This window comes from Pan paniscus, chromosome 13, assembly GCF_029289425.2.
Source record: "Pan paniscus chromosome 13, NHGRI_mPanPan1-v2.0_pri, whole genome shotgun sequence".
NCBI classification, from domain to species: Eukaryota; Metazoa; Chordata; class Mammalia; order Primates; family Hominidae; genus Pan; species Pan paniscus.
Window position 1 is genome coordinate 76,668,729 of NC_073262.2, and position 25,040 is coordinate 76,693,768.

At 44.8% G+C, this 25,040-nt stretch overlaps 1 protein-coding gene and 1 long non-coding RNA gene across 2 annotated transcripts; one reads left to right on the plus strand and one right to left on the minus strand.

Annotated features, from left to right (window-relative positions):
* Positions 1-273: 273 nt before the first annotated feature.
* LOC134728700 (uncharacterized) lies at positions 274-4,634 on the minus strand. Its single transcript, XR_010109397.1, has 3 exons — positions 4,575-4,634; positions 1,951-2,024; positions 274-284 (listed from the first exon to the last, which is right to left on the minus strand). It is a non-coding gene; the product is annotated as an uncharacterized LOC134728700 (long non-coding RNA).
* Positions 4,635-21,276: 16,642 nt separating this feature from the next.
* On the plus strand, positions 21,277-24,574 carry LOC130541285 (uncharacterized). Its single transcript, XM_057301439.2, has one exon. The coding sequence runs from the start codon at positions 21,454-21,456 to the stop codon at positions 22,087-22,089; it is 636 nt and encodes a 211-aa protein (XP_057157422.1). The 5' UTR covers positions 21,277-21,453; the 3' UTR covers positions 22,090-24,574.
* The last annotated feature ends 466 nt before the right edge of the window (positions 24,575-25,040 follow it).

A 25,040-nucleotide genomic window follows, 5' to 3' on the forward strand; every position in this document is an offset into this window, starting at 1 on the left:
ACCAATGTCTCCCACCCGGCTTAGTGGGTCACCTCCTAAACAGTCTCCCTGCTTCCACACCTGTTCCCCTTACAGCAGCCTGAGTCATACTTCAAAAATGTAAGCCAGATAAAGATTGGAAGCGACAGACACTGGGGAGCCCAATAGTGAGGAGGGTGGGGGGTGGTGAGGGTTGAAAAATTATCTATTGGGTACAATGTTCACTGGGTGACGGTTTCACTAGCTCAGATCACAATATTAGACAATATATCCATGTAACAAACTTGCACAGGTACGCTCTGAATCTAAAAAAAAAAAAAAAAAGTCAGTCAGAGCATGTTACTGCTCAAACCCTCTAGTGGCTCCCCATCTCACTCAGGAAAAGCCAATGACCTTGCAATGGCCTCCAAGGGTATGATGTGGCTCCCTTGTAACCTTTCTGAATTTAGCTCAGCCACCCTCTCCCTCTCTCACTCCAATTCAACCATCCTGGCCTCTAAATTGTTCCTGGGAAACATACCAGGTGTGTTCACCCTCTGACTGGGGACTTTACACTAGTTGTCTCCTATGCATGAGACACTTTTCTAGAGAGCCACGCTGCTCACTTTTCAGTCACTTTTTCAGTGAGGCCTACTTAGAACACCCCATTTAAAATTTGCAACCTGGCCCAGGGTGGTGGCTCACATCTGTAATCTCAGTACTTTGGGAGGCTGAGAAGGATCACTGGAGTCAGGAGTTCCAGACCAGCCTTGGCAACAAAGCAAGACCTCATCTTTACAAAAAGAAATTAAAAAATAAAACACTGTGACGCCTGCAGTTCCCCACACTCACATCTTCTATCTTGCTTATTTTTTCCCCATAGTACTGCTTACCTAGTATGTTTATGGATTTAACTCACTGTTTTTCCCAGCTAGAATGCAGGGATTTTTGTCTATTTGTTTTATTGACATTTCCCTGACCCTAGAACAGGGTCTAGCAGATACTCAAAAAGTTTTGTCGAATGAATGAATGAGACTGGCTCAGGACACCCACTCTATTTCTGTATGCTTAGGGAGGAAATGCCTAAATCCGAAATGCTGGGAGTGTTTCCAAAGTAAGACCAAGCTTGATGTCTCCAGAGCTTGGAATTTGGATTCTGCTCAAGAAAAAAAACTGGTAAGAATCAACAGATAATCCAGGAGGTTAATAGTACCTGTGGTGCTTAGTTAATGTGATCATTCTTGGATCACACAAGATACCACAGGTATCCAAGATACCAAGATATCATAGATACCTTGGATACCACAGGCCTACAAATCAAAATCTCTAGAGACAGGGGTCATAAGTCTGCTTTTCTTTCTTTTTTATAACCAGCAGCCCCCAGGTGATTCTTCTAGTCACTAAAACTGAAAATAGTCCTGGACTGTATGCAAAGCCTTGGCAGGAGTGACACAGACGTGCTGTGAGACATAACTGGAATATGACTAAGAGAACTGAGATATAATAAGTGGTATTAGCACATCAGAAGAGGCCAGGAGCTGTGGCTTGTGCCTGTAATCCCAGCACTTAGGGAGACGGGATTTCTTGAGCCCAGGAATTTGAGACCAGCCTGGGCAACATAGCAAGGCCCCATTCTCCACAAAAAGAAAAAAAAAGTTTGCACATCAGAAAAAAAGGATGTAGATATAGAAAAAGGAAGATCTTGGATTTAGGAAAAGGAAATCCAGAGACCAAAATTTGAGGAGTGGTTTTTTTTTTTGAGATAAAGTTTCACTCTTGTTGCCCAGGCTGGAGTACAGCGGCGCAATCTTGGCTCACTGCAACCTCTGCCTCCCGGGTTCAAGCAATTCTTTTGTCTCAGCCTCCCATGTAGCTGGGATTAAAGGCGGCTGCCACCACTCCCAGCTAATTTTTTGTATTTTTAGTAGAGACAAGGTTTCATCATGTTGGCCAGGCTGGTCTCGAACTCCTGATCTCAAGCAATCCACACACCTTGGCCTTCCAAAGTGCTGGGATTCCAGGCGTGAGCCACCGCACCCGGCTGGGGAGTGTTTTTCCACTCCTGTCTGAGGAAAAAAAAGACTTAGATCTAGAGATTACAAATAATTTGGTCACAAGTCAGGGTTATAAGGTAATTTGTCAAGCTCCACAATGTGAACTAGTCCTGAAAACCATCTGTATCAGTTTGCTAGGGCTGATGTAACAAAATACCATAAGCTGGGTGGTTTAAACAATTTATTGTCTCACAGTTCCAGAAGCCAAAAGTCTGAGATGAAGGTGGCAGCAGGACTGGTTCCTGCTAAGGCCTGTAAGGGAGAATCTGTCCCATAACACCTCTCCCCTAGATTCCAGTGCTTTGCTGCTGGGCTTTGACATTCCTTAGCTTATGGACACATCATCCCAGTCTTTGTCTTCATCTTCCCATGGTGTTCTCCCTCTGCATGTGTCTGTGTCCAGATTTTCCCTTTTTGTAAAGATACCAGTCATATTGGACTAGGGGCCCACCCTCCTCCACCATGGCCTCATTTTAACTACAGTTGACCCTTGAACAACACAGGTTTGAACTACATGGGCTCCACTTATATAGAGATTTCTTTTTCTTTTGTTTTTTTTTTTGAGACAGAGTCTCGCTCTGTCACCCAGGCTGGAGTGCAATGGCTCTGTCTTGGCTCACTGCAACCTCTGCCTCCCAGGTTCAAGTGATTCTCCTTCCTCAACCTCCCAAGTAGCTGGGACTACAGGTGCGTGCCACCACACTCAGCTAATTTCTGTATTTTTAGTAGAGATGGAATTTCACTATGTTGGCCAGGCTGGTCTCGATCTCCTGACCTCGTGATCCACCCACCTCAGCCTCCCAAAGTGCTGGGATTACAGCCAGTGAGCCACTGGGCCTAGCCAGATTTTTTTTTCAATAAATACATTGGAAAATGTTTTGGAAATTTGTGACAAGTGTATGTATAAAATATATGTAGATAATAGTCTATTTTATCACTACCATAAAATATACACAAATATAAAAATCTAAAATGTATTAAAACTTACAAAAACACAGATTGTATGGGGAGCCATTCAAAGTTGAGAGAAATGTAAACAAATGTAAAGATGCAGTATTAAATCATAACTGCGTAAAATTAACTGTAGTAATATTGTACTACTGTAATAATTTCATAGCCACTTCCTGTTGTTATTGCGGTAAGCTCAAGTGTTGTGAGTATCCACTTAAAATGCCGTGTGACGCTCATCATCTCCGCATGAGCAGTTCATCTCTCCAGTAAATTGCATATTGCAGTAAAAAGTGATCTCTGTCAGTTCTCACATATTTTTCAACGTGTTTAGTGCAATACTATAAACCTTGAATAACATCATGGGACCCATGCAAAGTGCCACTAGTGATGCTTGAAGTGCTCCCAAGAAGCAGAGAAAAGTTATGAGTTTACAACAAAAAGCTGAATTCCTTGATATGCACTATAGATTGAGGTCTGCAGTTGCTGTTGCTGCCAATTCAGACAGACAATTCATCTTGTAGACAGGTGATGCAAACTTACGGTATCAATAAATACAGTACAGTACTATAAATGTATTTTCCTTATGATTTTCTTAACACTTTCTAACTTACTTTATTGTAAGATCATTGTATGTAATACATAAAATATACAAAATATGTGTTAATCCACTGTTTCTGTTATTGGTAAGGCTTTGGGTTGACAGTAGGCTATTTGTAGCTAAGTTTTTGGGGAGTAGAAGTTATACATGCATTTTTAACTATGCAGGTTAGCATGTCTAATGCCCACATTGTTCAAGGGTCAGCTGTAATTATATCTGCTACAAGTCTATTTCCAAATAAGGTCACATTCTGAGGTACTAGGGGTTAGGACATTAACATATGAATTTGGAAGGGACACAATTCAACCCATAACACTAGACATTTCTCTTTCGTGATCTTGCGATCACCAAACAACTTTCTGGTTACTAGCATGATTCCCCAGGTACCCAGGATTTAGCCATGGGGGTCCTGGAGAACAATCATAGAGTTTTTTGGTCACCGGAGATAAATGTCTCCATCATGAACTGGAGTTCTGTTCGCTCATGAGTCTTCAGCAAGTCTGGCTAGATGAATCCGTCCCTGAGGGTCCGGTCATTCTGGTCACATTGATGACATGAGTTTTGGGGACTACAAAACTGTGATGACTCCCCCATTAGGGCATGTTTGCAGAATTGGTTGTCTCCTCTCTCTGATATTATTGGGTCGTCTCTATAATAACTGCAGGAGGGAGTTCCACCTTAGAAGATTCAGAAAAACAGCTAGAGGAGCCAAGAAATATGCCTAAGTGCACATCTCTTACGAGCCCTGCTTCCCAGCCATCTCCACATCAAACCTAAGGGTCCAGGGCTGACATCCTCAAAAATGAAAGAAGTCATAGTGTGTGCCCTCATTAAAAAGGGATATAGGTGCCTGAGTTGTAGGCAGGGATTCCCAGACATTTCGCAACAGATAATCTATCCTTTCTCTGGCCTCATCTTTCCTGAATGACAGGTATTTTGAAAAGAGGTAAATTCCTGAGAGTTATTCCTACAGATCAAGGTAAATAAAGCTATCAACCCAGGAAAACACTCACCTGATTCTACTATGCTTTCTAGCAGGATAGCCCCCAGTATCCTTTGTATCTGGGAGCCTCTACTAAGGAGGAGGAAGATCTTGATTTCAACTTAAACAAATATTCTTGCTTGCCATATCCTTCTCTGGCTCCATCAAATATCTTTCAAGTCCCGTGTGCTTGCAGAGAAAACAGAGCTAACTAAGAACTTAAGTGGAGGTTCTTAGAAGCCTCAGACATTGTCATAAACTAGGAAAAGTGTTTTCTTAGATTAGCGTGGACATTTAATCAATCAATCTCCTTATTTTATCCTTAGAAAAGGATATAATCAAATGGCCTTAAAATGGCTCAGTTATAGTCAGTTACATGTGTAACGTGAACTTCATAGGCAATTAGCACGGACTCTAAGCTTGAGAGCTTTAGGCCCAGGCCCAGTATCTGAAAAACTCAAACTATAACAGCCAAAGCTTGAGTGCAATGAGATTTCCAAAGCCTAGTGGTTGACCCAGAAATTTAATCCAACAGAATTTTAATACAGCAGAAACTCTCTTAATGGAACACTACCTAAACAATTCAGTGCATTAACAGACACTCTCTATTCCTCTCTAATAGCCACTGATGCCAGTGTGTACTGAACACTACCCTACTCTTTAACACAGTATTTTTCAAACTGCAGGTCTTCATACCAATTTACTAGATGAAATAAATTCATTGGGTCATGACCAGCTTTTTTAAAATGAAACAGCACAGATCAGTTGAGTTTTACGTTTAGACTTAGTGATTTGTCTTGAAACTTCTTTAGGCCTATTACATATAAGAATGAGATATGAGTACAAAAAAGTCCACCATGAAACAAAAAAAAAACAAATTATGAAAATGAAGTTGAATATTTTGAAAAGACTAAAGGCAGTTTACTAAAAAAAAAAAACAAAAAACAGTAAAAATTGTTGTCAAATTAGTTATGGGCTAAAAAACTAAAAGATTAGGAAAAGAAAGTGTAAAGCCTAAAAGACTCCACACTCATATTGTTTGTTAAGTGTCTAAGCTCACTCTTCTCTATAGAAAAACAAAGGCTGGAAACCATAAACCCACTGTATCACGGGCAGGGTTAATGCAAGAAAAACAATGAGTAATTTCAATCAGAGGATTCCAACACTGAGCCCAACATCTAATCATTGAGGAATGAATGTACAATTATACACTTTAAGTAAAAATAAAAAGGTTAGGGTTTTTGTATTTTACAAATTTCAAACTTACCTGATAAAATGATTGATTTTTAAAATTTGGTCAGTTCTTAGACTATGATGGAATAGGATTTAAATGTTATAAACTCATTGCATTTCTCAATGATGGAAAGAATCATGAAGCATATCCTTAATGTAGCAGAGAAAGTAATCAGATAGACAGTATATAAGACAACATGATTACGACAAAGTACAAAAAAAAAAACAATAGCCTCACGTCAGGAAATACTACCCACTTATAAGCTAAAGATTCATAATCAGCCCAGACAACCGGTTGTCTCTGAAGTTCTTTTCTGCTCCCTCCTCTTTGCTGTCTCCCTGCCCAACTAGAACTGGCTTCTCATTTTTGTCCCACTAGCTGCTATAAGTCTGTCTACCTGGATCTACCGAAGCCCTTGAGACAATTTTCTACATATCACTGTTTGTATATGAGTGTTCATCAACTAGACCCTAAACTTCTGAAAGATAAGGACCAGGTCTTATTTCTCATGTCCAGCATCAGCACATGGCCTGGCACTTAGTAAATTTTTGTTGAATGAATGACTCTATGCACAGATAAATTGAAGTGTTGTCCTAATTTTCAGTAAAAGTGGAAGGTAACTCCAGTTGAGTGAATTATAACTTTGTAAGTTGTTGTGTGTGTTTCTTTTATGTTACAGTAATATAAACAGAAGATCACTGGTACATCCTAAAGCCTTGAAAGAAAAAAATAAAAATAATAGTAAAGAAAGAAAGAAAGAAATCACAGGAGGCCAGCACGGTGGCTCATGTCTGTAATCCCAGAGCTTTGGGAGGCCAAGGCAGGAGGATTGCTTGAGGCCAGGAGTTCGAGGCCACCCTGGGCAAGACCCCATCTCTACCAAAAATTTAAAATATTAGCTGGGCATGGTAATGCATGCCTGTAGTCCCAGCTACTTGGGAAGCTGGGGCAGGAGGATCGTTTGAGCCCAGAGGTTCAAGGCTTCAGTGAGCTATGATTGCACCACTGCATTCTAGCCTGCACGGAGCAAGTCCCTGTCTAAAAATAAATAAATAAATAAAATAAATCACTGAAAAGGTGAAAGTTCACTAAGCTAGTTGAAATAATCATTAAGATAATTTGCCTCACTTTGCCTTGGCTCTGAATTTAGTACAAGACCCTTCTACAATGCTGATTCCCTGCCTGGAATCTTGACACTTCAAAGGAAGTCCCCTAGATAGGAAAGACAAATATTCTGGTCCCTGAAAAGGAAATATCTCTACACTTCAAACTGACAAATTGATTTTCTGGCACAAATCAGTAAAGGGTGGCTGCTCTGGGGAAAAAAAAATGAAGGAAAACTTAGAGGAACGCAATTGTTTTGTTCTCATGATTTTTTTTTTTCCTCCAAGGTCATCACATCTCTAAATATCCAAAATGTGATCATTTTGATTGGCTAAATTATATGGATAATTGAAGTACTTTTCCTGAGCAACTCAGAAACACATATTGACCATGGAAAAGCTGGAAAGGACTAAAAAGTATAAAACAGGAGGGGAAAAAAAATCACTCATACTGCTCCTACACTAAGACATCAACTATAAAATCTGGCATGTTTACTTCCAGTTTTGTTTTGCAGTTTTCTTTACATAGTTGAGATTACTCTACATGATACATTTTTATGGTTCTAAACTAACAAAGTTGACTTCATATCTCAAGTTTTATTCTACTCATCCTGCCCTATGAAGAGTTTTTCTTTTCTATACCTTCAAATTTTCTAGAAAAATCTCTTTCTAGGTATCACTGAGGTTTTATTTATCATTCAATCAACAAAAATTTATTGAACACAAGTTGTGTGCAATGCACTAAGTTGGTGCCTTTAAGTGTGCATAGAAATAAAAGTGACTGTTGAAAGAACTTAAAATGCAGGTTGAAGAAACAAGCTATCTGTACACAAAGAAAACATACTGTCAAGCAATCCCGTTTTATGAGTTAGGATCCAAAGTAAAGGGGGCGGACAGGGGGAGATACTAAGGTCAGCTTAGGAGAAAGAAGGCTCTTGGCTCTGACAGGTAAGACTAGATAAACTCCACGCTAATTATTTCATTTAATCAAATATCCAGGCAACCTTGTGAGGTGGCTGTTATTATCATCATCCCCAATTTACAGCAGTGGAAACCGTGGTGTAGGGAGGTTAAGTAACTTGCCCCAAGTCACAGAGCTATTAATACTTGGTGGTGGAGCCAAAGTCCATCTCCAGAGTTGGGCTCTTAACACTGCCTTTCAGACGTCCAAAGGCCTAGGGGAGACTGGATAGTCACAGTAAGTGGAATCCGCCGATCAACTGTTACTAGAAACAAAAGTATGAGTTTTAAAAATTATTTTGAGACAGGATCTCACTCTGCTGCCCAGGCTGGAGTGCAAGGGGCACCATCTCACTGCAGCCTCGACCTCCAGAGCTCAAGGGATCCTCCCACTTCAGCTTCCAGAGTAGCTAGGACCACAGGCGCGCCCCACCACACCCAGCTAATTGTTAAATTATTTTTTGTAGAGACGGGGTTTCTCCATGTCGCCCAGGCTGGTCTCGAACTCCTGGGCTCAAGTGATCCACCCGCCTCAGCCTCCCAAAGCGCTGGGATTACAGGCATGAGTTAGTGCACCAGCTTCTGGTGCATTCTTTAAGACGCTCAGCACTTGTTCTGTTGGAAGACAGGGCTTCCCTGGGGGCCACCTGCCCCACTGAACTTCGACAAGCTGCCCCCTGCCTTTCAGATAGGCCTAACCCTTCACCCCACCACTCGCTAGAGGTTTGGGGAGAGGGCTTCCTGAACCGGGGACCTTCACCCTTCACGGGTGCTGGCTCGCGTTCACACCCCGTCCACCCGGGAAGAAGTGAGCTCCCTCATCTTCCTCTGCAAGTTTCCAACTTGGAGCCCACAGAAATGAAGACCCAGTTTTCAGGCCCGGGGCTCCCTGGAGGCGGTGGTTGAGGAGTCTGATGAGTCACACTGAACCCCGCCTTCCAGGTCTGAGCTCAGAACTGGGACGCACTCTGGGCCTCTGCCGTCTACCGAAAGCGTGGCTCGGCCACGCTCCGAAGCCGCAAACCCACGTGTGAGAGGCTCCCGCCTCTCTCTTCCGCGGGGCCCGGGCTCTGCCGCTCCTCCGCCGTGGGGTCCCCTCGGACTTCCGCTCCTGGCCCCGGGTGCCTCCGGCTGCGCAGTAAGAAGCCGAGGTTCACGCTGCCCTTCGACGTGAGAAACTGCCGGCGGCCTCAGCCAGCGACTTCCCAGGGCCCGGCCCGGCCTCCTCCCGTCCCGCGCCCTCTCTCCTCCCGTACCCAGGCCTTCGCCTCCTCCCCGCTCCGTCCCAACCTCCCGCTCTCCCAACCCCTCGCCCCTCCTCCCGTCCCCTTTTCTTTCGCTTCCTCCTCCCTCTCTCTCCCTCATTTCCCCTTCCCTCTCCCGTCCTGCTTCTCTCCCTCTCTGCCCTCTTTCACTCTCCCTCTGTCTCTTCTCCTCCTCTCCCCGGCGACCCTCAGGGAAGGGGGACACCCGTAGAGGTGAAGGCCCCTCTCCTCCCCTTCCCCGGAGCTGGAAGCTGTGCAACTCGGACCCCCGCAGCTCTGCCCGCCAGCGTCCCGGCGCTTCTGGACCCAGGATCTGCAAAGCTGAGCAAGTGGCCTCTGCCCAGCCCGTGAAAGGCTCCCCCACGGGCTCCGAGGAGGCCCTTTCGGCTCGTGATCTTTTCACATGAGTGGCTCCTCCTCTAGGACAGGGAAATAAGAGGCAAGATTCCAACTCCTTAGAGAAAATGTTTGGACGCAGATGGTACTTGGGGCCCCGAGGCACAGTGGAGACTGGGAAAGATTGTAGGTGAAGGAGCAAAAGGCCCAGGTCAGCCCCAGCTCGCCTGTGTCCTGGACTCTTCAAGGGGATCTGACGTCGCTGTGTGCCTTCCAAGCCCTGGAGGTCCAATCTGAGTGCCTTCCCCTGGTGACCTTCCATGCTTCACTACAGAACAGCAATCAGTATTTTATTTTGCGGGGAGAGATTACAACCCGCCCAAATCGTAGAAATTTCCACCCAACATTGTGATTTGGCCCAAAAGCTAAATAATATGTTCAAGAAAAAATCCGTTGGAGGTACCAGCAGAGCAGCACATCTAGAAGAAAGAGTAGTTTAGATCTAGACATTGCCTCTGGCTAGCTTAGGGCCTTAAGCAAGAAAATGGAGTAATGATCCCTACAGTTCGTGTTGTTTTGAGGAGAAACTGAGATGATGCATGTGATAATGTAAACTATAAAATGCCATACAAATATAAGCTATTGTATCTTGAGATGTATGGCCAGCCAAAGAAGAAAAAGAATAGTTTAACCCTGACTTTCGACAAGACCACAGTGAAAAAACCATGTTTCCCAATGCTGTTTTAGCAATACCCTAGGGAAGATCCCAGGGGCCTGTGGGACTGCCACAACATTCTTGCAAAATTGTCTTAACCAGGACACTTTAATTTCACCATCATTAAAAAAATAACTTGCCATTGAGTACATCTGGGAACAGGAGATGTCAGAAAATCAAAGATTGAATGTCAAAATAGTGAAATGGTAGATGAAGATTTAGGAAGCATTTGGTTAAACCAAATAAAACAAGTTATTTGCTGCTGTTTTACTCCAGAATTCCTCATAGCCTTTGGTATGCATATTGTGATTCAAAAGAGCCATCGGATCAGCATTTCAGGACTAACCCGCCAAGAAATGCATGTGAACACCAGCCTATCCTCACAGGCAGGCTGGATTAATCTCTTACTCTGTATTTCTGCACTGTCTACCTGAGGCTCTGACACTGCGATTTCAGTTTCCTCATGGGTTGCCAAATGCTTGCAAAGAATTGACCCTCCTAGATTCATTCATCAAATTTTCATTGAGTGTTTTTGTGCCAGAAACAGGGCTATAGACACACAAGCAACATAAAACAAGTAATACTCCAGCCCTAGTGTCATTGGAGGAAACAAACACAAACAGTGACCATGACAATATAATTAGCTATTCACCATGAGCAGCTGGCAGTTGGCCTCACGTAGGGGTCTGGTCTCAAACTCAAGTGCTTCCAGAAACCAGACACAAAGGTGTGGGGCAGGGGCTGTGGAGAACTGGGGAAGGTAGGCCTGGTCTGAAGGGGGAGCCCCATGAAGCATGCACCCATCGTTGGCAGCCTGGCCAAGTTACCACATCGCCCACTTTTTCAAGAGAAGCCAGCAATCTGAATTCTTGTGTGAAATCACCTAATTTTTAAATGTTGTCACCTGATTCAAACTTTTAGGAGAGGACTATCAGGACTCATTCTGTGAGCTACCAGTTTATAACTTCTACCCTCCCTGTGTCACCAAAACTGATTCAAAAATATGACAAGAATCCAAAAAGACTGAGAAATACCCCTCTATAGTGGCTATCACTAAAGGAGGCATAAATGCCAAGTAAATAATTTCTAAGCTTCATAATTATCCAAAAATATTTATTATGGGTTTAATATGTGCTGACATATCTATGAATGGGTCTTACTGTTTCAATTATAGTAACATGTGACTAAGTCATCAGACTGCTGTACCCTAGGTTATCCATAAAAAACAAAAGCAAAAAACTTGGCTCCACCTGAGTAGCAAAACATTCTAAATTTTCCAAAGCAAATGAATAGAAATGGTGAGAAGAACCAATTAATACATGTTTGCTGGAGCTAAAATACTGTTTTATGATCCCATCCCTTTGGGTTCTCAGAAGACTTGAGTTTTAGGGAGGAAGCCTGGGGTGCACACATATTATATTTATATCATTGCCAATTCTGTCTTTAAATTGCTGACCAATACACTTTGCATTTGTTTTGGGCAAATGACATGTGCCCAAAATGAGTGACATGTCACTCAATTATAGTTTGGTTTTGGCTTTTAAGGGATTGAAGTAAAGTTGCTGAAGGCATGCCAGAGAAGGACCCAAATACTATCCAGGCAGCTTGACTAGCAACGTGGCTCAGATTATATCAAGGAGGAAAAAGTAGGTAATTGATTTGTTTGGTTAAGACTGAAAATTAAATTATTTTAATTTTCATGTTGTTGGGGGCAGGTGCTGAATTTTTTGGGAAAGGAAGGAGAGGGAAAAAAGCCCTAATACAGCCCTTACTCATGCAGGCTATGAAAAGTACTATTATCCTAGTTTCACAGACAGAGGGTGTAAAATACGTATGAGATTTACCCCCATCGTTGTCTCTCAGCAGATAACCTAGCCTGCTTCATTGAGAAAATTAACTTTAAATCCCACAGCTTTCTGGCTTTCACTGTAAACTCACCTGCATTATAGCCATTCTTCCTCTAGTCTTAGCATAAAGGTGCCCTTCCTTCTAAGGTCATCCTCAGCAAGTCTTTCTCAGTGGTTCTCAGCCCCCAACTCTCTGATACCTTCACCTGGGGACATTTTTAGAAAACACCGATGATGCCTGGGTCCCACCCCCAGGGATCTGAATTGAATTGGGTGGGATTCCCAGGTGCTTCTAATGTGCTTCCCAGAGCCCTTCATTGCCTCTCCCCTTTGGAATCTCCAACTTCTCTTCTCTGGCTTCTCCCGACCAGCAAGTAAACATGCTTCCTACTATCCCATATTCATATCTCATCCTCTCCTACTCTTTCATGTCTAATCTCTTATAAAAGTAGTACCTTCCCTGCCCCAAACCACATCTCCTGTTCACCATCCAGCTTCTGCCCTCACCTTTCCACAGAAAAACTCCTATGATAAGGTCACCAATGTCTTCTCTTTGGCCAAAACCTCAACGATTAACTTTCAGAACTTTTCTGAATCATATGACACTGCTTACCAAACCCTCCATTTCGGAAACATTCTCCCTTAGAGTCTGTGTGTCTTCTATTTCTCTGAGTTCCCTTTCTCAGTCTCCTTAGTCACCTCTTTCTCCTTCCTTGCTTTATTAAAAGTTTACATCTTGGTGACTATAGTTTTTCAAAATAGATAAGAATTCAAAAAGCATAAGCGTAAAGAAAAGACATAGGCTGGGCACAGTGGCTCACGCCTGTAATCCCAGCACTTTGGGAGGCCGAGGCAGGCAGATCACCTGAGGTTAGAAGTTCAAGACCAGCCTGGCCAACATGTGAAACCCTGTCTCTACTAAAAATACAAAGATTAGCTGGGCGTGGTGGTGAGGCCTGTAATCCCAGCTACTGGGGAGGCTGAGGCGGGAGAATCACTTGAACCTGGGAGGCAGAAGTTGCAGTGAGCTGAGATCATGCCACTGCACTCCAGCCTGGGCAACGAGCGAAACTCCATCTCAGAAAAAAAAAAAAAAAAAAAAAAAGGCTGGCATGTTGGCTCACACCTGTAATCCCAGCACTTTGGGAGGCCGAGGCAGGCGGATCACCTGAGGTTGGGGGTTTGAGACCAGCCTGACCAATATGGAGAAACCCCGACTCTACTAAAAATACAAAATTAGCCAGGCGTGGTGGCACATGCCTGTAATCCCAGCTACTTGGGAGGCTGAGGCAGGAGAATTGCTTGAACCTGGGAGGCAGAGGTTGCAGTGAGCCGAGATCACGCCATTGCACTCCAGCCTGGGCAACAAGAGCAAAAAAAACTCCGTTTCAAAAAATAAATAAATAAATAAAGTGCTAGCAGAAAGAAAAGGGAAATATTTAAGGAGATGGACATCCCAAGTACATGGATCCAATCTTTACAAATTATATGAATGTAATAAATTATCACATGTAATAAGTTGTTTCACCTCGAAACAATATACATCTATTATGCATCAATAAAAAAGTGAATCCCTTGGAAACAACCTAATTATCCATCAGCTGATGAATGGATAAACAAATTGTGTTATATCTATATAATTGAGTATTCTTCAGCCATAAAAAGGAATGAACTAAAAATATATGCTACAACATGGGTGGACCTTAAAAACATTATGCTAAATGAAAAATGTCAGACACAAAAGGCCACATGTTGTATCATTCCATATACGTGAAATGTCCAGAAAAGGAAAATCCTTATAGACAGAAAGCAGATTACTAATTGCTAGGGTCTGGGGGTGCAGAGAGGGTGTTTAACTAGTGCAGAGTTTTCTGTGGGGGTGATTAAAATGTTCACAGATTATACAGTGGTGATGATTGTACATCATTAGGAATGTGCTAAATGCCACTGAATTATATACTTTAAAATGATTAGAATGGTGAATTTTATAGTATATGGATTTTACCATAATAAAAAATGCACCTTGTTTTGTTGGGAAAAAAAAAAAAACAACTAATGCTTGCTTTCTGTCTCTTCTTCCTGGATGAGGTCATCCATACCCACAGCTGCTGCTTCTTTTTTTTTTTTTTTTAGACAGTCTCATTCTGTCACCCAGGCTGGAGTGCAGTGGCGTGATCTCGGCTCACTGCAACTGCCTCCCAGGTTCAAGCGATTCTACAGCCTCGGCCTCCTGAGTAGCTGAGACTGCAGGCGTAAATCACCATGCCCGGCCATCTTTGTATTTGTAGTAGAGTCAGGGTTTCACCATGTTGGCCAGACTGGTCTCAAACTTCCGACCTCAAGTGATCTGCCTGCCTTGGCCTCCCAAAGTGCTGGGATTACAGGTGCCCACAGCTTCTTTTTATCACATGGACACTGGGACTCAGATCTGTTTCTCAAGCCCATCCATCTGTCCTGAACTCTAGGTCACGGTCTTCAAAGACTAGACATCTCCAAAAGGGTATCCCACAGATCCCTCCAACTCTTCATGTGAATAGCAGAATGCATCAGCTGGACTCCAAATCCACTCTTCCTCCCCATTCCTATCTTTGTTTATGATATCTGTTACTTGTGTTAGAAACCCAGGAGTCATAAGCTCCTCTTCTTCTTACATCCCCCACATCGGGTCAGCCATCAAGTTTGATCTAGGTAGTCCGTTATCTCCTCTTTGCTTCCACAAACTACTTTGGTTTAGTTCATCCCTCATCTGGACCATGCAGTCAGTAGTAACATCACTGGCCTCCTGCCTCCACTTACCTGCCTCCACCCCACAGAATCTTGCGTCGTTTAACAACCTCCATCCCTTCTTTCCCCAGCCACCTTGGCTTCCATCCTCTTGGACATCGGGAATCCTAATGTTTGTCAGTGGGAACAGACATGTCCCTTAGTGTTAGAAGCGCTTGCCACCAGTGTCATTGTCTTATTTTGGAGAAAACCAAGAGCTTGGTTTTCTCCTATAGGCCCTTGTCCATTCTGTTCCTGTTCCCAGCCAGGTCACAGTGGATTTTTCCAAATAGAGAGAGGAGACCCCATGCAGCCACTGACAAAGGTCAAGTGGCATTTCTCAGTGTCATCAGAGCCCTGTAGCTCCATGGATATCATTGTTCAGGAGGAAGTGAAATTGGGCATTCATGTTTTGAAGTGAATTTATTAAAAGAAAAATGTTAAACGAATAATAACCCATATGGTTTGTGGATAAAGCAAAACCTGAGGGTTGTTCAGGGAAACGTTTGTCAAATGAACAGCTCAAATCAGCTTCCAGGAGGGAGGGCACAGTGGGGATAAGGAAGGCAGAGGAGAGTGAGATGAAAGAGGGAAAGGGACTCTGCTCCTGAGCCCGGAGGACCTTCCTTCACCTCAGTTCCCCTCCACACTCTTCCTTGAGGGCAGCTTTGGCTGCATTTTCACACCAATAATAAGAAAATCCCAGTCAGACACGGTGGCTCACACTGGTAATCCCAGCACTTTGGGAGGCTGAGGCAGGAGGATTGTGTGAGCCCAGGAGTTCAAGACCAGTCTGGGCAACATAGGGAGACTCTGTATGTGCAATTAAAAAAAAAAAAAAATTAGCCAGGTGTGGTCCCAGCTACTCAGGAGGCTGAGGTTGGGGGGATCGCTTGAGCCCAGGAAGTCGAGGCTGCGGTGAGCCATGGTCATACCACTGCACTCCAGTCTCAGTGACAGAGCAAGACTCTGTCTCAAAAAAAAAAAAAAAAAAAAAAAAAAAAAAAAGAAAGAAAGAAAAAGAAAATCAAAGAAAATCCCAACATTCCCGGGAGGGAAAGAGTTTTCATGACACTCTCTCCTGCAATTAAGAGAGAGCAGGAATTGCCTTTGGGTGCTTGACTCTTTGTGCACAGAGGAGAGGCCACAACTGTCACCCTGCAGCAACAAATTGCCAACTTAATTATCTATTAATGTCCTGCAAATTGTAAGTCATTTGATATTTTCTCCAAGAAAACATCTCCAAATTGTCAGCAGTCTCCCCTGCGTCCTAATTATTGTGTCACTAACTGTGTTGGTTCCATTTCTTTTTTCCACAAAATGGGTCCCTCAGCATTGGCTGATCATAGTTATCATTTTTTAATGGCCAGATGTGATGGATTTACAAAGAGTTTCCCCAAAGCTGCTGGCCGTTTGGGCCTCATGCATCAGTGCGAGACAAATGTGAATTGAGTAATTCCGTCACAGCCATTTGTCAACACCTCAGAGGAGAAAATGTCAGCAGCACATCATGGCGATCTAACTAGTTATGAATTTGAATTTGGCTGTTCTCCTTCCTCCTCAGGAGAAAGGATATATGATCTGAACAATCTATTACCTTTAAATGTCATAGTTTCCTAAACTAGATAAATATTCTACCATACTGCTTGGCCCACCAACCAAGGGTAGGATAACACCAAAGGAGCCAGAGATTTAGCCTGCAAGAATAATGATCACAAGCCTGGCATGGTGGCTCACGCCTGCAATCCCAGCACTTTGGGAGGCTGAGGTGGGCAGACCCCTTGAGGACAGGAGTCCGAGACTAGCCTGGCCACCATAGTGAAACCCCATCTCTACTAAAAATACAAAAATTAGCCAGGTGTGGTGGTGCATGCTTGTAATCCCAGCTACTTCAGAGGCTGAGGTAGGAGAATCACTTGAACCCGGGAGGCGGAGGTTGCAGTGAGGTGAGATCATGCCACTGGACTCAGCCTGGGCAACAGAGTGAGACTCCATCTCAATAATAATAATAATAATAATAACAAAAACAGTAATAGCTAACAGTTAACAAGTGCTTCCTATACGCTAGACCCTACAAAGTATCTACCGTTCCAAGTGCTTTGTGTATATTGACTCATTTAATCCTCCAAAAACTCTATGCGATTATCCCCATTTTACAGATGAGAAACAGGCACGGGGAGTTTTACTAAGATTGCAGAACCAAGCAGTCTGCCTCCAGAGTCCAGGCCCTTAAAACCAATCACCCGGAGCAGAAGCAGTTGTATCTTCATTATCATCAACACTTATTAGATACTTATGACAGGCATGTGACCTGCTTCACATGCACTTAATCCTCACAAGAACCCCATAAGGAAGGAGGATTGTCATTTCCCATTTTACAGACGAGAACGCTTAGGCTGACATAGAATAACTTGCCCAAAGTCACATACCTCCTACGTGCCAGGGCAGGGACAATGGGCCTGTCAGACTCTTTACCACTGTGAGAGCTGTGCTGGTAAGGAAAGGATTCTGATCCTGGCAGAGCAGCAGATCCTAACTAAAGTCACTAGCATATCAGCAGGGAAGTCTGCAATGCACTGAGAGGCCCTCTGTGAAAGGGTGCATTATAGGGCTGGGGCAGCTGGGGCAGAAAATACACAGTGAGCCTGGAGCATTTGACAGAAAGTAAAGGAGTGCTCAAAACAAACACCAAACAGAGCAAAATGCAAAAAAGGAGGAAGTCATGTCAAAAAGGACACAGGAGCAAGCCCAAAAAGTTTGCAGAGTCATAAACAGAAACCAATTGAGCAATTAAAAAAACAGTACTGGATTCTAACCCAAAGAATAAAATAAATCTCCATAGTGCATACTGATATAAAGAAATGATTGAATGAATAAATGAGTAGAAGAGAGAAACTGTCCTTACAGGATTCCCAATGATAAAGGTAGAAGGCACGAGGGAAGTAGAAAATCACCATTTGAACACCACAGGAATAACTGCTGCAGCTAAGATTCACTGATGAATGCTAAAATTAGTGGGTGAAACTTTAAGCAGAAATAGAATCTTTGTATAGCCTCAAAGTATCTACCCAAAAACATTAATAAGTCACTGTGGTGGTTTTAACGTATGTCCACAAATTCTTTGATACTCCTTTCTCTAGAAAAGGAGCTTAATTCCTTTCCCCTTGAGTATGGGCTGGACTTAGTGACTTACTTCTAACAAATGGAGTATTGAAAAAGAAAATTAGTAACTTCATAGAGGCAAAACCTGGCAGACACCTCCTTAACCAAGTGATCAAGCTTAACGTCACCTGTAATCTTTCAGGCTGATACCATGTACCCCCAATATGATGTCATGAGAAAGGCACTTCCCCTAGTGATATTCTTCCCCAAAATTCATAAGAAAATGTTAGTCAATCTCAAACTGAAAGACATCCTACAGTATACCTGACCGTAACTTTTAAAAGTGTCAAGGTCACGAAAAACAAAGAAAGCCTTTAAAACCATCACATATTGGTGAAGACTAAGGAGACGGGACAACTCAATACAATGTGAGACCCTGGATTGGATTCTAGGACAGAAAAAAAGGATGAGTGGGGAAATTGGTGAAATCTGAATGAAGTCTGTAGTTTAGCTGATAATTCTGTATTAATGTTAATCTCTCAGTTTTGATAACTATACCATGGTTATGTAAGATATTACCTTTAGGTGAAGCTGAGTGAAGGGTATAAGGGAATGCTCTGGGATGACTTTGTGGAGGGGAATGCTCAGAAGTTGAGAGACCAGAGGCGAGGTTCAGTGGCTCATGCCTCTAATCGCAACACTGTGAGAGGCTGTGGCGGGAGGATCACTTGAGCTCAGGAGTTCAAGAGCAGCCTGGGCAACAAAGTGAGACCCATCTGTACAAAAAAAAAAAAAAAAATTTAAAAATTAGCCAGGCATGGTGGAGTGCACTTGTAGTCCCAGCTACTTGGAGCTGAGGTGGGAGGATCACTTGAGCCCTGGAGGCTGCAGTGAGCTATGATCACATCACTGCACTCCAACCTGAGAGACAGAACGAGATCTTCTCTCAAAAGAAAGAAAAGTTTCAACAGCCTCCTACCTAAAGCACAGCCTCCTACCTAAGCCCCTGTGCTTTAGGTAGGAGGCTGTTGAAATTACCTTGCCTTTGTTGATTGCTTTGTAACTATGCAATGCTTCCTTTGTTGTCTCACTAGACTGGACTCACTCACCACAGTTCTATGATTTTTCTCTGTTAGTTTCTGAAGACCTGGAAGAGAATTAGAGAAAACAGGCAGCAGAGTTAGGAAGCGGCAGAGTAGGCAAGGAGACAGGTCCAGTTGGTGGTATAAACTAACACATACCATGCTCATGTGAGATATTTAGTAATAGGGGAAACTGGGCCAGGTGTGGTGGCTCACCCCTGTAATACCAGCACTTTGGGAGGCTGAGGCGGATGGATCACTTGAGATCAGGAGTTCAAGACCAGCCTGGCCAACGTGGCAAAAACCCTGTCTCTACTAAAAATACAAAAAATTAGCCAGGCGTGGTGGCGGGTGCCTGTATTCCTATCTACTCAGGAGACTGAGGCAGGAGAATTGCTTGAACCCAGGAGGGGGAGGTTGCAGCGAGCCGAGATCACGCCACTGCACTCCAGCCTGGGCAACAGAGTGAGACTGTCTGAAAAACAATAATAATAATAGTGGAAGCTGGGGTGGGGTATATAGGAACTCTCTCTGCAATGTTCTCAGTTTTTCTGTAAAATTAAAACTATTCTAAAAAGTAAAGTCTATTTAACATAAAAAACAAAAAAACATTCCTGTCTATGCTCCTAGGTAAACAGAGCACAGAGACAGTTTCAGCAGAGCGGCCCTGGTTTGGCTCCAAGGCACTTGTGAGGGTGCCCAGAGAGAGAATGTGACATGTGGCAGAAAGCAGAGCCACAGAGACGACAGAAGGGCCTGGGGAAGGGGACAGAAGGTCATAGGAAGACAGGAGAAGGAGGGGTGGGGAGGATGGCGGTGAGACAGCCCCGGTGCTTCGGGCCATTTCTTTTCCTAGTTGCCCTCCCCCCAGGACCCCTCTACTCCAAACTCTACTCCCACCCTGCTGGGTTTCCTAGACTGCATGATTTTGCCAGGTACTCCCCTCCACTCCTCTCCACCCGGCCTCTGGCTTCCCTGGGGCTGGGCCAGTGAGAGGCCAGGGAGGGGAGTGGGCTGAGAGCACTTAGGCCCCTCCCCCACCAGTTTGCCTCCAGGGCCGCCTCTCTTGCAGGGGCGTTGCTCTTGTCAGGCAGCCCCTCCCTGGCTCTTCTCACGGGTGCCCTGGCTGGGAACTGGAGCTGTGCTTGCCCCTGCAGGCCTGGCCACGGTGATGGTTCCTGCGGTGAGGACTGCACTATGCCTTGTTTCCCTGATCTCTGCCCACATCTTAGTAAATCCTCCCATTATTAAACACTTCTCAGTTACTCAATTGAGTACGTCATCGGTTTCGCCCCGGGACTGCAATGGACAGAAAAAAAAGTGACTCACACATGGTGTTTCTTTAGTGTTCACCTTCCCCTTTAGAACAGAAACTCCACGAGGGCAGAGATTTTATATGCTTTGCTCATTGTCACTGCCGAGTCACTCCATAAATTTAACTTGTGAAATGAATGAGTGAATGCTCATTTGATCCGCAGTGTCTCATGTGGCAGTCACTCCTGCATGTGGCAGTCACTAGCACGAAATGTGGCTAGTGAGACTGAAACACTGAATTTTAAATGATAATCTACAGAGCTACCTGTGGCTAATGGCTACAGCCTCCTCTCTAAGGGGATCTCCTGCACTTAGGCAATTTCCTAGCTATTCAAGTCTATTCCGCCCCAATAGGGGTTAAGAAAGTTGCTCAAGGCTGAGGCAGGGAAAGTAACTAAATCACTTTAGCTGTTTCCCTCACCCTAGGGAACTGGGCTGCTGAGTTTTCTGGCTTGTCTCTGGGCAGGCAAGCTCGGGAATGTGTGCCTTGCTTTGGGACATTTGCATTTTAATTTCGCTGCAAACTTTGTTTCTTGGATAACTGTGCTCACCAGGCCCTTAAAAACTTGCAGCTTTATAAAAGCGCTGGCCCCGAGCCAGGGGAGTCTCCAGCTGCTGACTGACCCTGCCTGGAAAGTCAACTTGGAAGAGCCACAAATGTCCTAATCCTCTTCCAAACCGCCTAAGTAGGTTTATCCAGTGACCTGTAAAACCAAATTAGTAAAGGGACACTTTAATTCCAGCTCGTTAGAGAGCTTCTAAAATCGTTGAGAAAGCCAACACAGCAAATTCTGCGCTGGGGGGCTGAGAAATGCATCCCATTTTCAAAAGAAGATGTCCTTGCTTTCTCGTGGTTTCTCTCACCCACGCAGTTCAACACACAGAAAACCTTCTCTGTGGCTTTCACAGGGATCTCCAGGGAAGGTGGGAAGCCGTTCTTGAGAACGAGAAAAATACGGTGGCCCAGCAAGGTCAACTAATTTTCCCCAAGTTCTGCCACGTCCAGTCCCAGCTCTGGTCTCCTGACTCTGGCAGGGGGAACATTTGCACTGTTCTTGTTCCTTACCCCAGGAGCTGGCCTATTGCACAACCTCAGGAAACAGCCCCTATGCAATCCTGGCCCACAGAGCGGACATGTTCTGGTTTTTATTCAGCAGCTTTTTTATGAAGTGTGTTTTCCTTTCCCATCATGTCATCTGGAAGCAATTCCTCCCAACAGCTGGATTTGCTTTCACAATTGGTAAACACCGCGAATGGAAGGCCGGGGACGATGCGGAGCTCCCCGGAGGAGCCTTGTCCCCACCCGCTTGGCTCGCGTTCTGAAGCTTATCGCGGGTCCCTGCACAAGCCTCATCAAAATCGAGGGCGTCCTCCAGCAGGCGACCCACATTGCATTCCCCGCTTAAGAGGGTCAACGTGTTCTTCGGGGGAGAAATTTTCTGAATGCTTTGCAGATAAAATTGATCAGATGCAGGCCAGATTGCCAGCTGCCGGGGCCGTGTGCGCCTGTGGAGGCCCCACTAGCGCGGGGCACCAGCGCCTCGGGGTCCGGGGGAGGCCTCTCTCTGCACCGCCGCCACCAAAGCCAGTAAGAGAGGGCAAAACCCCAAAGAGCACTGACTGGGCCGTCAAGGAAGATGAATGTCTCCCCAAAAGTGCTCCTCGGGGACAAGTTTCCACGCAGATGCAACCGGGAACGCCGGCCAGGCTCCGGAAGGCGAGGCCCCAGAGCGCAGCGGCCTCCAAGCGCCGGCTCAGCCTGTCGCCTCCGCAGCCAGGGCCCAGGAGGCCGCTCTTCCGGGGTCACCAACACGGCTCGTTCTGAGCCTAGAGGCCCAGGGCACAGTGTGAGCCGGAATACGGTGTAGGGGACACAGCTCAGGCCCCAGGCACTCCCTCCTGTCGCAGAAGAAATGCTGTTCTTTGATCAATGTTTCTAATGTGGGGAAACCAGCCGAGCACGTGGCTGAACTCTCGGAGGGAGCACGGGGTGCTGGTGAGCCCCCGCTCTGATGCACAGAGACGCTGCTGGCCAGGCTGGGGTGGGTTGCAGAGGCTTCCTTCCATGCACCACCAACCCTGTGGGCAGCCAGGGCCTAGCTCTCATGAAGGGGCCTTCCCAGGGCAAAGTGGGCCTCTGACTGCAATGTTCTCTGGGCAGAGATAGGCATCCTTCCCACTGCACAAACAAAAGGAGACCGTCAAGGGGAGAGGCTCACCAGAGGACCCTGGTGAGGGCGACGCCCAACTCCTCAGCACAAGTCTGTGCTTCTTCCATGGAGCCCGTTTGCCTGGGCCCAGCGCGTGCGGAGTGCGTTCCTTCTCGCTCCCTCTGTCCTGTGGGCCCTCCTCTCTCTCCCTCCAGCCTGGTGGAAGCTTTATTCTCGTCGGGGGCCAGAGGACAGAAACTACATCATACATTTTCCCGTGCGTCATGTTATCTTGCCTGGAATTTTGAAAATCTGTGAGTTTCTGGTTTTTCCATGGCAAGGCTCATTCCTCCAGACCTTAGTCACACTGCTCTGGCTGCCTGGACTGCTAGGGAGGGGCCTCAGGGCGCACCTGGAGAAATTCACTGGGGCCCAGGTCAGAGGGATGGGTGGGTGAGAGCAACCCCTTCCTTAATAGTTCAAAATGGCCCTCTGGCTTAAAGAGACCGAAGCCACGTAACAACCAAATGCAATGTGTGGGCCCTGTTTGGATCCTGATTCAAACAAACCAACTGGAAGAGGAGATTTGGGGATAATCAGGAAGATTTGAATTGGGACTGCGTAGCAGAAAATAGCAAAGAATTATTGTTAATTTTGATATGTGCGATAATGGTGTGGTAGTTATAGAAGAAAACATGCTTATCTTTTAAATGGTGTATATTAAAGTATTTAAGGGTGAAATATAATGTCTGGAGTTTGTTTTTAAATACAAAGAAAAAAACAAAAGATGAACCAAACATGCTAAGGTGTTAATGGTTAAATCTAGATGATGGCTGGATGGGATTCTTTTATACTATTCTCTCCACTTTTTGTTTTTTGTTTTTTTGGGGGGACAGAGTTTCACTCTGTCACCCAGGCTGGAGTGCAGTGGTGCAATCTCAGCTCACTGCAACCTCCGCCTCCTGTGTTCAAGCGATTCTCCTGCCTCATGCTCCCGAGTAGCTGGGACTACAGGTGCCCGCCACCACGCCTGGCTAATTTTTGTATTTTTAGTAGAGACAGGGTTTCACCATGTTGGCCAGGCTGGTCTTGAACTCCTGACCTCAGGTGATCCACCCATCTCTGCCTCCCAAAGTGCTGGGATTACAGGTGTGAGTCACTGCACCCAGCCTATTCCCTCCACTTTCATGCACGTTGAACATTTTTTTATAATAAAGAGTTTAAAATATAGGCTCCTCTGGGCGCATTGCCTATGGGGTAGCCCGGCTGTGCAAGGAGTAGTAAATAAATAAATAAAATATGGACAATTTTATCACAAAAACTCACAGAGGAGAACCAAATACACACCTATGCACCTGTTTATGCACGTGTAAATTTACACATTGATTACTCGATTCTGTATTTTGGTCCTTAATCCTCCCAGGTGTCAGCTCTCAGGTATAGCAGGAAAGTGACAAGCAAGGGCAGTCAACAATGACTCCTGGAAGCTTAAACATTTTTCGTTAATATCTACTTATTTATCTATTTATGTATGTATTTTTTTTTTTTACCCTACTTGTCAGCTAATCCTACAAACTTTGACCAGGGGTTGCAGTTCCACCCTGAGCCCCCTCTGCCTGGCAAGAAATGGGAAGGGAGCTTCTCACAGAATCCCAGATCTCAGCAGCTGTTAGGGCTGTGGCTTCCTCCTGCACAGGTTGCATTGCTGCAGGAGCGGTTCAGGGGCCTGTGTGAAGGAAAGTAGGACACAGACCATATGCCACAGAGTCAGGACTCAGTAAAGTTCCTGTTATCACAGCTTCGGATTGCTCCTGCTGCCCTCACCCCTCACATTTCTACACTGTCCCATCAGTGTGCCGCTGTCATCCTGCCCTGACTTATTCAGGACTTGAATCCAGGAATAATCCTATACCAGTCCACTTGCTAAACACCAGGTACAGAGAAGGGCAGGATAAAGACTGTCCATCAGGGGCAATGGAGAGGCCTCCTGTTAGAAGAGTTAAAGCAGGGCCTGGCCCTGGCACCAACTTTCATCTCCCCATTCTAGGTTGGTCTGTGACCTTTAGGCTTATCCTGATCCTGGGAAGGATGAGCTTCTTTGCAGTTTTCTTATCTCCTCTTTCTGGCCGGTAACATAGGCTTTTTTTTTTTTTTTTTTTTTTAGAAAATGCCCTTTCCCCCTCTGCATTGAAATATGCCAGCTATTCTATTTTCCTTTATGTCCATGAGTAACAGGTAAGTTCCTGATGGACTGGGCCATGTCTTGGCCCTTTCTTGGTACTGACCACAGCACCCAGCCCTCCGGCATGGAAAGGAAGGCCTCACGCATAGAGGTAAAGAATGCTGTTGCTGAGAATCTAATGGAGTGATTGCCAATATGTCATAAGAAAAGACTGCTCTTTCATAAATGAAAAACCATTTTTTAAAATCTTAATTATACTTTATCTGTTTGGCTCAATATTTAATATCCTTACAGTATTTTAAATGGGCTGTCTAATTTTGCTCTTTTTCCTTCCTAATGATTTCTATCTTCGTCTCAATTGTAAGAAGTTAAAAACAACTAAAAGTCTTGCCAATAGCACCCACACTTTCAGTTTTAAAATTTCTGCTCGTTTTTTGGTGAGCA

What these genes read in the sequence shown, in the direction of transcription:
- LOC130541285 (XM_057301439.2), top strand. Translation starts at nt 21,454, where the DNA reads ATGTCATCTGGAAGCAATTCCTCCCAACAGCTGGATTTGCTTTCACAA.